Genomic DNA, 15,574 nt, shown 5'->3' on the forward strand with positions numbered 1-15,574 from the left:
TTTCGGTCTCAGACCTATTTCAAACAAAAGTTTGAAATACCTTTTTTTTTGTTTGAAAAAGGTCTGAGACCGAAACGTTACAATTCAATTTATTTTTGCAAGTTTTGACAGTGTGCGGGACTCTCTTTATTTTATGTGAAATTACATTAAAGTATATTATTTTATAGACAATTTATATTCTAAATCAAAATAGGTCTTCTAGTTTCATGTGGTAAAAGTATAATTAAGCTAGCTTTAAAAATGAGCCCGCCACAGCCTCTGAAAGACGGTAATATTGGCCTAATTTTCTTTTCTTTCAAAAAACATGGAGGGCCAAAACAAACTGAGCGAGGGCCAAGTTTGGCCCGCGGCCCCCAAATTGGTCACAGCCATGAGATATATGAACATCTCTCTGGGTGGAATGCATCTGACAAGCCAGCAGCCTCCTGTAAAGTTCCTGTCTGATATTTTTGTTGGTGTTGTTGATAGATGCAGCAACCATGGGTGAAATAGAGAGATTCACTGCACCTGCTACACCTTGTTTACCTGCTCAAGGACAAAGCAACATCATGAAAGTGATACAATATAAACAGGAGCGTTTAAGTTTTCATTAGCCCACTACCAGTGTTGTTAGTGTTGTCATTAATATGTCAGAGAATGTTAGCATGATGTGAGTGTATTTACTAGTCCCGGCTTCAGCCCCCTAATAGCACCTACTGTACTGTACGATGTCACCAAATGAAAAAAGAGCCGTTTGCAGATTATGACTTCAACATTTGCTTTCAGTCATTTGAAAATGCAATAAATCTGCAGGGTTACATGACTTAAGTGATTGTTTTTGTTTTAACTTGTTACTTTATTTGACAGAACACTGAAATGAACACTATGTAGCGACTATGTATGGTTTGCACTTTATGTTTTTACGTTTCAAGCCTCTACGCCTTGCTGTAATCCAATTTGCCCTTTGGGACATTAATAAATTAATAAACTACTTGAACTATAAACTACTTGACATTACAGCTGCAAATCTGCTTTGCAAATGATGGCTTCACAGCCTGGAAATGATAATGTGTGCGGGGGACCAAAATCAAATTCTGCTTATCGCTCTCCCATTAGGCCCGAGGCAGCTGTGCTCTGTACAGAAACATGTGACAGTTCAAACACATTTACACAGCAGCACATGACATCTCTGGACTGGATGTTACACAGCAGCACATGACATCTCTGGACTGGATGTGGTCGCAGATAGCTAGCAGGCAGATGGATTTCTCACAATAATTATATGGTTCTAATAATTACAGTGCTACCACTGTAAGCGCTTCTAAGTAAGTGAAGAAGTTTGAATTCATTTTTAAGTAGCTCTAGTGTGTGTGTGTGTGAGAGAGAGAGAGAGAGAGAGATTAGTGCCAGCAGTTTGGTTGAGAAAAAACCTGATGAATTTTGACTCTCTTCGTTGTTTTCGATTTCATTCCCTGTGTGTCAAATAAGCTACTGTAGCGTGTGTCCCTTCTAAGGATATAGGAGCCAGGCGATAAAGGCCATGCTTTGTCTTTGACCAGAGGACACCATTGCTGGATTTCACCTTCAACAAATTCAATAGAACTTTAAAGGCCCTGGGGTGAAAATAGGCCCATGGTGCTCTACTTGAAACTAGGGCAGATTACCACGGGGAGGCTGATCTGCGCTGGATGGTGCCCCCACAGGTAGAAATTCTCACCAAGCCTGTGGCTCTGGCAGCCACCGTTATATGATTTGAAATAGACAGTGACAGCCAGAGGGAGAATTTGCCTGTCGGCTGCCAGTTGTGGCCTAAATGGACTCTGTCACAATAAAGATGATTTATTAAAAGAGCGCACAGTGCAAAAGGCAGGGCCAGCGTTTGTAGCCATCATGGAAATGACTTCACTCGCCGCCCTTTTGTGCCGGCTGCAGAAAGCTTAGTGGAGCCGTCAGTGGCACTTTTAATGGATGCCAACGCCTCCTCCAGAGCTCATCACAGTTCTCTCCCTGCTGTGGAAGCGGTGAATGGCATCATCATTACAGCAAAAGCACAGTGCACTAAGCACTTCTGTTTGACCACTCTGAAAAGCCTTCTCCTCCTGACCATGGTATGATTGAGTGGAAAACATGCCATTCACTTTTCATTATTTGACAATGTGGTTTACGGGATTAGCAGCAAAATGCTGTCAGCAGAGGTGCCGTTTTTTTTGTGTGCAACTCACAGTTTTGCACTTCTGCAGTGCATAATCCTGCCTATTTGATTAAACCATTTGTTATGATTAAGCACTGCTGTAAATAGAAAGATTACTGTTTCAATAATGAGAGACTAGTAGAAAGTTTAACAAGCTTTAATGATACAACAAATTAATTTTTTTACCGTATGACTCCATTAACATGTGCCATTGTTTTGTTACAAGGTATTCAATCATCGGTTTCCTCGACGAGAGTAACAGATTGTGGAAATATAATACAACTAGGCATCTCAAGCGTTACGCGCGCTCGACTCCTAGGCTGGCCCGCTGCGCGGCCTCGCCCGCCCTGCACCTCGCCGAGCTGGCCCTGCAGCAAAACACCTTCTTGGGTGCTTTTTCAGATCAAAATGCAGAGACCAAACATCTGAAATTAAGAAATGATTCAGTTGTTAATGTCACAAAGCATCAGCAGCATGCAGACAAAAATCATCAAGAGTTGTTGGCATCAGATGTGAGCGCGAGACCCCACCATGTTGGTTTTGACTGGAGGAGACTGAGAGGCTGGAGGAGACAGAGAGGCTGGAGGAGACAGAGAGGCTGGCTCAGATGGAGGAGACAGAGAGGCTGGAGGAGACAGAGAGGCGCTCAGATGGAGGAGACAGAGAGGCTGGCTCAGATGGATGATGCTGAGGAAAAGCACCAGCCATGAAAAGAGCCAAAACAGCCGTTCCTCTGGAGCCGTCACTCTATGAAAGCCTTCTCATCCCCTTTTTTCCCCTCCATCAAAAGAAGCCATTTCTCTCCCTCTGTGATTGCTGTGATGTTGAGTCACCCCAAAACTAATCCTGGAAATAATAGAGATTAAGCTTCTCCCCCAGTTCCCCTCCCCCCCCTCCCCCAAGGTGCTGTAATTTCTCCGGCTCATAATCTTTTATCCCTGCTCAATATAAGAAGGTTGGTGACTGTGACCTACTCTCCCATCATCCATGAAGGAGCTCTTTTCCTCCACTGAGAAAGAGAGTGAATACAGAGTAGAGAGAGTTTCGTTTAATTTGTGGTATTGGATTTATAGTGGAGAGGAAAATTCAAGGTGATACGCCTACCACTCGTGCCCTGTTATGTAGTAAACTCTTATTTCCTTGAATGTAAAGTTATTTTGTATCCTTGGCAATCTACTCAATTTGCTATGATTTTTTTCTTTATATTTTTCCACTCATCCTCTCACTTCATTGATCATAAATGTGTATTGGAATTTACATTTAATGCGTCCCGGCATGATTAGTTGAAACAAAAACTACTGCCAAGTGTGTGTTAATGACACATAGGCTACATGTAAGTTGTGATAGTTATATTGTGAATAATTCTGCCTGAACAGATTTCCTTACTTAGCGATTATGTTGTTTGTTTAGCATAACTTACAGTCTTTCTAGCTGAATTGACTGACGGTTTAAATAGTTTGCAGACAGAGCTACCCATGGGGCATTTTTGTCCAGGGCCAGAGATGGGACGTAACTAAGTACAAATACTTCTTAAGTAGGATTTTCAGGTATCTGTACTTTTTTTTTTTTTTTTTTTTTTTACCTTTATTTAACCAGGAAGTCACATTGAGGTTGAAACCTCTTTTACAAGTGAGACCTAGCCAAGACAGGGTCAGCAACGTGAAAAAACGTAACATGACAACATCAAGTTACAGACACACAGCAACATATGGAACTAAAACAAAACATTAACAGGACGGCATAAATCACAACACAGCTACAATAGTTACAACGAAAGCACCTAAAAGCAACAACATTATGTTACAATGTAGATAAAACAACTAAAATTACAATGGCTACAGTGAAATAAAAGGGCAGCAATATTTAATTGTGTATTTACATATTAGTTGAAACAATTGCAACCAAAAGTAGCCACTTCCTTAATTCTAAGTTTAAAATCATGCAAGGAGATAAGGGTCTCGAGTTTGAGTTTGGCTTGCAGATCATTCCAAGTTCCATCATTCCACTTTACAGAGTACTTGTTTTTTTAACAAATTTTTGCTTTTACTCCCTACATTTTAACACAAATATCTGTACTTTCTACTCCTTACATTTTCAAAACAGGCTAGTTACTTTAGTTTTAATGCACAACAGACAAAAACTATGTAACGTCTGTCTCTCTCGTCTTGCGCTCTACCAGCTTTCATGCATATGTGCACCTTTTTTGAGGAAAAACCATATCACACAAATTATTAATCAAACTAGTCTTTATAATCTACATCTTATAACATGTTTACTTTGGAGGGATCTACTACTATAATTGGAGACGTGTCTGTCTGTCTGTACAGAGTTGCAAGATGTACTGTTGCTCCAGTCGCCTCTAAAATTGTTTGTCCAGTAGGTTTGACCTCCCTGTGTCTCTGTAAAAACAAACGGGGTGTAGTACCACGTCGTATCCACATCCAAAACAAGACACGGCGTCTAAGACGTGGCCGATGATATCACAAATCACTGATGTCTGGCACACAGTGACATCATAAATCACTAGATGTACAGTTCTACACTACCATAGTGATGTCATAAATCACTAATGATGTCACAGATGATGTCATGAGTGATGTCACTCGAGCAATTGTGATGTCATCAGGCATGTCACTTGGGCAGTTGTGATTTCATCAGTGAGTGATGTCATCAGTGATGTCACTCGAGCAATTGTGATGTCATCAGTGAGTGATATTCAGTGATGTGCACTCGGACAATTTGTACCTTCATAAAGCCTTCCGTTTTGAGATGCAGCGTACACACACTGAAGGAATGGCTGCTCGAGCAGGCCGTGATGACATGCAGCTCCACGATGCCGCCGACGAAGGAGACCTGGACAAACTGAGGACCCTGCTTCAAGAAGACTGCTTCAGAAGGCGGATCAATGAGCGCTTCAGAAGGTATATCAATGAGAGGAGGATTGTCTGGGACACCCCTCTGGAGCTCGCAGCTGGGCGGGGTCACGCTGCCTGTGTGGCCTACCTGATCACCCAGGGAGCCCAGGTAGACGTAGCTGATGAGGTCAACTTCACGCCTCTCGACTGGGCCGTGCTCTGCGATCACCTGAACTGCGTCCAGATCCTCCTGGAAGCCGGGGCCGACCCCAACAGAAGCACACGCAGCTCAGACACCCCGGTCTACTTGGCTGCCCGGACGGGAAGGCTGGACATACTGCAGGAACTCATCAGGTTTGGTGCCGCTGTTGACATGGGCAGCGATCACCTCGAGAGGTCTCCTCTCTACATCAGCAGTGAACACAACCACCTGGACTGCTTCTGCCTGCTGCTCCAGGCCGCTGGTGTTCTGACCCGTGAAGTGGCTTCTCGCCTGCTGGAGGTCGTGCTGCATAACAGGTGTGACACAGCCTTTGTCCAGCTGCTCCTGAACCACGGCGCTGACCCAGACCTGGTGTGGGAGCAGGCACAGCTGGAGGATAAGGCGGATCCCGAGGCTCTCAGAGTCTTTCTGGAGGCCACGAGATGTTCTCGCAGTCTGACCCACGTGTGTCGGATCCGGATCCGCGAAGCACTGGGCACACATCGCCTGAACCAAGTCCACTCCCTACCACTAACACAAGTGATGAAGGACTTCTTGCTCCACCAAAACTGACTTGAAGGACTGCCAGTTTATTTATTTTTATTTTATAAATTTAGTTGTGACTGTATTTCAAACAAATCCAGGACCACAGATTAAATGCCATCAGCATACCCCACCTGTATCAATCCTTACTGCTATAATTGGAGAGCTGTGTGTCTGTGTGTGCTCGATTCGTCTCCAGAGTCCCCACCCTAGAATTTAGTGTGCGGAAATTCTGCTTATAATCATAATATGACGTGAGGATAAAAAACAGATGGTAGAAATACTTTCGACTTTTATATTTAATTACATTTCAGAGCCTGTAATGTTTGACTTTTACTTAAGTTGAATCACTACTTCTACCTTTACCAGTCTTTTCACACAAGGTTTAAATCAATATGATAATCGTAAAGATTTTTCTCGATATCAATACTGTTGGTCATTCTAATGTAGGTTATTTAGGATTATGTATTTAAACTCCATTCATGGAAATAAACAAACCCTCCAACGACCACAAAGGATTCTCTGACAGGAATCATTTCTATAGTGTACCCACATACCAGTTTATAGAGGTTACACATCCTCACACCTATGCTATGCTATATATTATTGTTTTTACTGCTTTACTGTGTTGGTCATGTTTATTAACGAAAAGTAGGCTAGTGCTTTGTGGTCAATTCTTGAAGGCTAAACATTAATATTTTTAATGTTTTAAGTAACCTCTAATTTTAGAGGTTAGAGGGTTCCTTGTACAATTTACAGCATTCGTTTTTATGCAGAGCCTGTGAGCTCCTGTAGCGCTTATCACAAAAAATTAGGGGTGCACCGATCACGTTTTTTGCCACCGATCACCGATTGCCGATCGCCTATGGGAAATATCTGCCCAACCGATCATCGACCGATCACCGATTACCGATCACCGATCACCGATATATAAACTCAAAAAAAGTTTGGAAACGTTATTTCGGTCGATTATTTCTCCCCTTTAATAATACCAATTGGTATTGTATTTTATATCGTTGGAAAGCCTGATTAGTGATGGGGCTTTTTTTTTTTTTTTTTTTTAATATAAAAAAATATCGGCAATCAGCCGAAATATCGGCAATTAGCCGATCGCATATTTGAGGTCAAAATCGGCCGATACAGATTGCTTGCCGATCGATCGGTGCACCCCTACAAAAAATATATAAGAAAATGTAACACTACAGTATATCAGTCACTGGAATTTAAAAAATATGTTTTACCGTACTCCTTACATGTCAAGTAAATTGCACAGAAACAAGTCACAAAAATTCACTATTGGACAGCTGATTTTTCAAAAAAAGGAAAAAAATCCACAAAGGAGGAAGACCAACCCTTCACCCCCCCAGCCACCCACCACCCCAGCGCGTGCTTCCCTTGCCATACCTTGGCTTTTGCTGAAATGCCGTCACAGCTGCCACATATTTAGTCCGTCCTGTAAAATCTATGGCATGAAACTTATGCAATTCACAAACCGCATGGAAGTCAACAATGCGGTCAACTTGAAAGGGACAGTCAGTCCCATAACTCCCGTCTAAAGCATATTCATTCTTGATGGTGTTTAAATTCTCTCAGATGACACAGTTCCAGTTTGTTCAGTGTGAAATGCAGTAAATTAAACGTCTCGCCCCGCTGTGTTCTGTGAATAAGTGTGTGTGAGATTAATTGAGATCAATTTCAGATTTGTGTGGAAGAGGGAATCAATGTCCCCAAAAGTCATGACTGACAGATTAAGCACATCGGCCTGATGCAGGAGAAAAAACCCACTGCCGGTGCTCTCTCTCTCTCTCTCTCTCTCTCTCTCTCTCTCTCTCTCTCTCTCTCTCTCTCTCTCTCTCTCTCTCTCTCTCTAATTGTTGTTGTGTTATACTGTATGCAGTAACTTGTATTTAAGTTGTGTTAAGTCTTCCTGCTCAGGCTCCTGCTATAAGCTTTAAGTAGCTTCTTTGGAGACCTGGCACTCCACACAATTGTGTCTTGATGTTGATCCACATGTCAACTGTTTGTCTGTGTGGGGGGCGAAATAAATCTGAAATCTGAAATCTCTCTCTCTCTCTCTCTCTCTCTCTCTCCCTCTCTCTCATTACTGTTGTATCTATCTATCAATCTTTCTCTCAGCTCAATTCAATTTAATGCAAATTCACTGTGCTGTACTGGCATGAATGTTACATAAACGATCTCGGTTGAGCAACTAAATACAATTGGAATTGATCGAAAACAATCAAATCAGTAAACACCTGCTTTATTTGTGTGTGTGTGCATGTGTGTGCGTGTGCATGCGTGCGTGTGTGTGTTGCAGGACCTTAGTAGCCTAATGAGCTACAGGGGTTGCAACAAATACATGGCATGCTAAACTGTCCAGTATTCGATAAACATGAAGAAAATATCTAATATCAATGTTATTGTTTTCGCTACTCATCCTAATAGGATTTCTTGAAGTTAGGGATGAATAAATCAAGTAGTGTGACCACATATTTCTTCTTTTGGCAGCTAGGACTTCTTGTGTTGTCCTTCTCTGTGGCCAGACTACTTTCATCTCTGCAGGTGAAGAGATTCTCTGTCCATTTTTATTTGGGTCTGATAAAAATTCACTTTGCTTTGGGTTTGGGTTTGTTTCAGTATTCCAGGGCAGAGCGTTTCATTTATTTGACTGGTTTGTGATTGTGATGCAAATTTGCTCTGAGGTCATTCCAGGATGGAATGACTGAGGGGGCGGTTATAACTGGGGAGGGGACTGATTTTTTTTTTATCTCTCTTTTTTCTTTTTCTTTTTCTTTTATATCATAAAACATAGGTTATATACCCGCTATGCCTATTTCTGGACTTTTTAACCATAATAACCTCTGAAAAGCGCAATAACAACACAAGAAAGACTATTACTATTCAAAATCAAATAAAACATTTATTTCACAGCAGCAGATTAAGGCATTAATAGAGCTGAGCTTTGCATAACGTGAAATGCGGGACCTGTCTGGAGCACTCTGAACATATATGTCTATATGAAAAGTCATAGAATAAGCAATTGCTGCAAAAATTGACAACGGTCGCGGAGATACGATGTACTTTCAAATAAGGTAAATTTAACAAAAAAAACATGAAACTGCCCATTTTCGACTGCGAGCTAATTTTCACAAAAAAACACAAAATAGCTTCATTCCTCCATGAATCTCAGTATAAAGGCTTCAAATGAGTAGTTTGCACCGGAAAATCCGGGTTCCCAGGTCATGTGACATGTTACCATGACGATCACTGTACTGTATATTTCATGTCAAACTGCATGCAATTGCTTGCTGTGCCAACACTGAGCAAATAGGGGGGGGGGACACAATAGAAACTACAAATTTGATGTATTGACTTGAGCTGAGAGGTGTAAGATCAGAAAAATAATTATTTTTGGGGAAAGTACCTGGGAGTTGAAAAAAAATGTTGTTTTTCTGCTAAATTAACATTGAAATCAATGGGAAAACTATGCAATGGATTTTGAAGCCTTGTAACTCCACCAAATGTTCTATCAACCCCAAGGTTAGATATTAAGGTCAAATTTCAAGGTATTTGGTCCAGGATGCCCGCTGAAAAAAATGAAATAAATTAATTTTGTAAGAATTTCCTGGAGGTCTCAAAAAGGCGGTTATAATGAAAGTCAATGACCGTGCAGCCGTACCTTAGGAGTAAGTTGAGGTTAACTTGAGTTTCTGGGGGCCAGGATGATTTTTTTCTAGTCCTGGCAAGGTGAATTACCATAATAAACCAAAAAGAAAACCTGGGCTGAATTTCAGATGTTTCGTTCCAAGATTTTCCAAATTTCCAATATGCGATTACCGCTTAGATCCGGCCAGCCGGACCAGGAGGGTACAAGGGTTGTGAGGGGGCAGAAAATTGAACTGAGGGGGCAAAGCCCCCTTTCGCCCCCTCGTGGCGCCGGGCCCGTCTGAGGTCGATCCATCCAAGGCGTTAGATGATTGGTTGGGATAATGGGATTCACCTCTTTCATTTGCAGTAGCTGAAAGTTCAGACTTCAGATGGAGCCCAAACTGTTAATATTCTGTTTTTTTTAAGGTTATGATTATATTTCACTTCCATATAAGGCATCGGTTGAATTGCTTTGAAGATTTGACATCAAAGTCTCTTTTTTTCTTCTTCACAGTTTTCACTGCCAGACTACAGTGACCTCACTGAGACATTTAGCTCCAGGTAGCCTAATCACAGAACAGTGTGTGCTGTGTTGTTTCCACTGCTGCTGCTGCTGCTGCTGCTGCTTGCATTCTTGTTATGTTATGTGACACAAATGACAGGTCATCCGTAGCCTGGGTAAACCCAGCCTCCACGTGACCTCTATCTATGTGCTATAGAGGTCACGTGGAGGCTGGGTTTACCCAGGCTAGGTCATCCGCAGAGCAACAATTCTGCATCCTTGTTGGTTTATCCACTCTCTCTCTCATTTGATTTGATCTTACCTCTAAATATTTCAGTTCCCTCTAAAAATCCATAAAACTGCTCAGAGCAACTTTTGAAAATAAATTATTTTCCGTTCTTTCCTCTGCTTGAACTCCTCTTGAACTTTTAAGCATTGTGAATTTGCCCTCAGATGACTAAAACACGCTGAAGCTCTAATGCTACAGTAGGAGTTTCTAGCCTGCCTCATCTGCTGCCTGATAAAAGAGAAATCCAGACATATACAGTATATCTATGAAGACGAGAATAATGCCTTGGTGATGTCATCACATTACATTGCTCTTCCAAATCCCACAGAGCAACATCATGAAAATGAGTAACACTTGAAATCACCATGCTTTCATTATGAAATAACATCCTGAGACTCATCATTGAGACTGGCTGCATCTCTGCAGAATTCATTGAGATGTCCAGGTCCTCATTAGAAAACAAGCAGCTACACCTTGGCTTTATATTATTCTATGTTATGGTATTATATACTATAAGCTCCTTTCATGTCATGTATGTTGCCATTCTTTTGCTCTTTGTAATACACAGAATGAATACTTGTTTTAATTAAAGGTTATCATATGCAGTGGGAGATCTTCTTGCTCAGATTTAATAAGGGATGCATATGTTAACTGCAGCTTCCCCCCACATCTCTCTCCTAAAACCCACAGTTAGTGAGTCATTCATTCATTCTCCCTCCAGACACCCACTGGCATGCATATCATTGTCACCAAAAGACATTTTCCATCAAGGCTTTGATGGAGCCAGTTCCTCCGGACCAGCCAAGTGTTCCCTCCTCAACCCTCTCCTCAAACCTCCCTTGACACTTTCCATCCCACCAAGGCCAAGCTTCCCTTCCACCTTCCCTCGCTCACCACTGCCACAGACAAGTTCTCCCTGCAGGCTGCACACCAAGTCTAGCCTGATATTTACACTGAGTGGGCATGGCTTCGAAGGTCTGGAGCCAGGCTACACCAAGTCAGGCTCAATCTGTCAAAAGGAAAAAGACATCCTAAATGCACCTAAAAACAAACAACCCAAAATCCTCTTCTTGGCACTGTATCTTGCATTTTAGGCTAATTTTGACGTCGTTTTGGCCAGAGATTTCCTGCAGCTATTTTTTTTCTCTAAAACAGCAATAGTAAAACTCAGGTTTTACTGTCAGCCCCTAATAATCAAAGATCAATGGCTTCTTTCTAGACTCACCAATTTCTACCAACATTCAATGAATGAATGAATGAATGAAAATTTATTTTGAACGTAAAAAAAAAAAAAGGAAATATACATGTACACATATATACATATAATAAAATAAAATACGAATTAAAAACAGACAAAAAAACCCCAATAACTAATCAAATGGACCCCAGTGGATCTAAATCGATATAACAAAAACATACCTGACATATGTACAAAATGTGCAGAGGAAAAAGGAACTATCTTTCATTGCATTTGGCAATGTAGAAAAATTCAGCTATTCTGGGAAGAGGTAAGAAGTATGATCGAGGAGATTATTTCAAAACCAGTTTTTTTGGACCCCAAGCATTTTCTGCTAGGTTTATACCCAGAGAATCACATTTATAGTAAAAGTGAAATGAACTTTATAGATCTCGGGTTGCTCAATGCCAAAAAATGTATTGCATTGTTGTGGAAAATGGTTCACAGACCAAGCTCCACTCAATGGATAAGACAGATGCTGTCAAACCTTCCACTAGAAAAAATTACTTACATATTGAAAGCTAAACAACATATATTTGAAGATATTTGGATGCCATTCATTAGTTATGTTGGTAATTTAAATTTAGCAGATGATCAAGCGAATAACTAGGTTTTGTGATGGCAGTGCAGTTCCTGAAGATAGAATGTCTTTTTGATACCTTGTTATTTATTTATTTTCTTTACCTGTATGACATTTAATTAAAAAAAATGTATATGGTTTAAGATTACCTATGTACAAATTGGAGGAGCAGAGGTGTGGTTGTTGTTGTTGGTGTTGTTGTTTTGTCTGTATGTATTGTAAAGATAACAAATTGTAAATAAAAACATTTTGCGACCATTTCATTCTAAGGCCTATAAAACAACCCTTCAGCCGGAGGCGGAACTCGCCATCTTCGGCTGCTCGGAATCCTCTCTGCTCGTCCCTACGGCGCTGTACAACAGTCTCTGACACAGGGGACGACTGTCGCCAAGAGACTCATTCTGAGGGAGTGGAAGTCTCCCTCTACACCTTCTTTTCAGCTGTGGATGACGGACATACGGTTATATGTATGGAGAGGCTCCGGTTCTTGAGGACAAATTCTCTTGGGAAGTTCTTGGTTATCTGGGACCCATTTCTGGCCTATTTGGACGAGGTTAATAGCGATACGTGACTCGCCTAACTGACTTCTCATGGACCCTTTGCGTGGGATCCCACGCACATCTCTTGCAGGCACCTGGGTACGTTACGCGGCTGGTAGTGCCAAGCTGTAGTATTGGAATGTGAATTATATGTTTGTTTTGTTTTTCTTTCTTTCTCTGTCTGAGCCTTTTGTTTTTTACATTTGAAAATTGCAAAATAAAATATATAAAAAAAATAAACATCGACCATTTAGATTTAGCAAAGGACATCCAGTTGTTTCCTCTCAATAGGAGCTTCAGCATACAGGCAGTAAACATTCAGCAAAAACTCTGCTTATGTTTCATGTTTTATTGTGCATTTTGATGTGAGTTTTAATGTTCTCTAGGTTGACTAAGTTCAACGCTGCAGTGTTCTTAAAACATAGGCAGTCTGAAAGCATATCCGCCAACCAATTATTTTTTAATGTATTGAGATGAGAGCTAATCTGGATAGAGATTTCGAAAAAAAAGTGTCTCCCCCGAATTGCTGTAGGACCTGGGAAGAACACATGCTGAATGAATTGCTGTAGGACCTGGGAAGAACACATGCTGAATGAATTGCTGTAGGACCTGGGAAGAACACATGCTGAATGAATTGCTGTAGGACCTGGGAAGAACACATGCTGAATGAATTGCTGTAGGACCTGGGAAGAACACATGCGCACAATCACAGAACATTTCAGTGCTGCATTTGAAAGGTCACGGGCCTGTAGCTATACTACGACGCAAGATTAGTGGCTTAGCAAGCTAACTTCAGGTTTAACCCTGGGTTTGCCATCCTACGACGCTGGTTCACTTCTTACCCGGGTAGATCAGAAGAAGCATGTGCTAGTCTGGCTCCCCCCTGATCGGCAGAGGCGGTGGACTGGAGCAACGTCTGGGACAGCAGGGGGAATTGGGGTCAATTCAACTAGAAATACTGCGCTTATTTCTAGCTTTGTGCGCTCATTTGTACTGTAGTGCCGCACTCATCTACGCATGCTGAGCAATTGTGCATGAACCCCTCCGCCTTATTATAGTAGTGAGATAATGGTGAACTTGCAAATGCTGAGTCCCTGGAACCCCCTCATGGACTCCTTGTGGTCCACGAACCACTGTTCTAGGTGACATAGTTGAGAGGGGGAAAAGTCCGTTCTCACTGTGATGTGTTTGGTAACATGTGATCCTTCCTGTGCTGGTGTAGGTGCACTGTCCCTGGGCCAGCTCCACCCCCTCCTGGCCTCCCTGCCTCTCCCGGGTCGAGCCCTCCAGCACCAGTCTCACGCGCAGCTGGAGTTCAAACACTTCCTGTCCCTCAGGGTCAATGGCTCCTCACCGCTCAGCCTCTTCCCCAATTTCAGCACGGTGAGATGGCACACAGGCACAAACACTGTACTAATAATAATAATAATAATAATAATAATAATAATAATAATAATAATAATAATAATAATAAATATAGCCGCAAGCGGCGATGCGGGGTCCAAGCTTCCGGTGAAAGTTTCAAAGTTTCAAAGTTTCAAAGTTTCAAAGTTTCAAAGTGTCAAAGTGTCAAAGTTTAAACATTTATCATTTCAAGACGGTTTCACGTATCCAAATTCTTTATACAACTTTAGATCAGGGAAGTCCAGAGATGACACAGAAAAAGTTTGGGCTCATTCGGGCAAATGGCCTAGGACGAGTTCGTTTTTTTTTTTGGAAAATCTAGCAGGCTTAAATGGGTGTGAGTTATGGGTCAATACGCAAAAGGGTCTGTTATAGCGCCACCATCTGGCCAATATGGCTAATTTTTTGTCTCTGAGCAGTGGGGCACATTTCCAACCTATGTGCAAGGTCTGGCTACTGTAGCCCTTACGGTTTTTGACGTGCATGCTGTTTTAGGGCAGAATAATAATAATAAACATTACAGATACAATAGGGATCCACGCACTTCGTGCTTGGACCCCTAATAATAATAATAATACGTGAGACTTATATAGCGCTTTTCAAGGACTGAAAGATGCTTTACACAATACACTAAGCGCTAAGGCGACGACGATAGTGCAACAAACAATGACACACAGGGATAGGCGGGCGGGAGGAGAAGAGATGGTTCTTGAGGAGGGATTGAAAAACTGTGAGGGACTCTGATTCTCTGATGTCAGGGGGAGGGAGTTCCAGAGCCTGGGTGCTGTCATGGACAAGGCTGAGGGACCGGGAGGGTTGGTAGGGGGAGAGGAGGTGGGTAAGATATGGAGGGGAGGGGGAGTTGGTGGTAAGGCTTTGTATGTGATGACCAGGATTGTGTAGTTGATCCGGGAGGAGACGGGAAGCCAGTGGAGTTGTTTTAGGACCGGGGTGATGTGGTGACAGGATTTGCTGTGAGTGAGAAGTCTGACGGCTGCGTTCTGTACCAGTTAGTCTGTTGATGAGGCTGCGTTCTGGACCAGTTAGAGTCTGTTGATGAGGCTGCGTTCTGGACCAGTTAGAGTCTGTTGATGAGGCTGCGTTCTGGACCAGTTAGAGTCTGTTGATGAGGCTGCGTTCTGTACCAGTTAGTCTGTTGATGAGGCTGCGTTCTGGACCAGTTAGAGTCTGTTGATGAGGCTGCGTTCTGTACCAGTTAGAGTCTGTTGATGAGGCTGCGTTCTGTACCAGTTAGAGTCTGTTGATGAGGCTGCGTTCTGTACCAGTTAGAGTCTGTTGATGAGGCTGCGTTCTGTACCAGTTAGAGTCTGTTGATGAGGCTGCGTTCTGTACCAGTTAGAGTCTGTTGATGAGGCTGCGTTCTGTACCAGTTAGAGTCTGTTGATGAGGCTGCGTTCTGTACCAGTTAGAGTCTGTTGATGAGGCTGCGTTCTGTACCAGTTAGAGTCTGTTGATGAGGCTGCGTTCTGGACCAGTTAGAGTCTGTTGATGAGGCTGCGTTCTGGACCAGTTAGAGTCTGTTGATGAGGCTGCGTTCTGTACCAGTTAGAGTCTGTTGATGAGGCTGCGTTCTGGACCAGTTAG

The 15,574-nt window shown here is 42.2% G+C and overlaps 1 protein-coding gene across 1 annotated transcript in view; it reads left to right on the plus strand.

The window, feature by feature from the left end:
* The window catches only part of LOC310774966 (zinc finger protein 385C-like), a gene marked incomplete at both ends in the record, with an annotated part of 81,611 nt that overhangs the window by 43,516 nt on the left and 22,521 nt on the right, over positions 1 to 15,574 (plus strand). The window contains one exon of the mRNA XM_083635055.1: positions 13,788 to 13,948. Coding sequence (XP_083491181.1) covers positions 13,788 to 13,948 — 161 coding nt within the window. The remainder of the gene's footprint in view (positions 1 to 13,787; positions 13,949 to 15,574) is intronic.

This window comes from Poromitra crassiceps (assembly GCF_964638095.1).
Source record: "Poromitra crassiceps genome assembly, chromosome: 4".
Classification (NCBI taxonomy): domain Eukaryota; kingdom Metazoa; phylum Chordata; class Actinopteri; order Beryciformes; family Melamphaidae; genus Poromitra; species Poromitra crassiceps.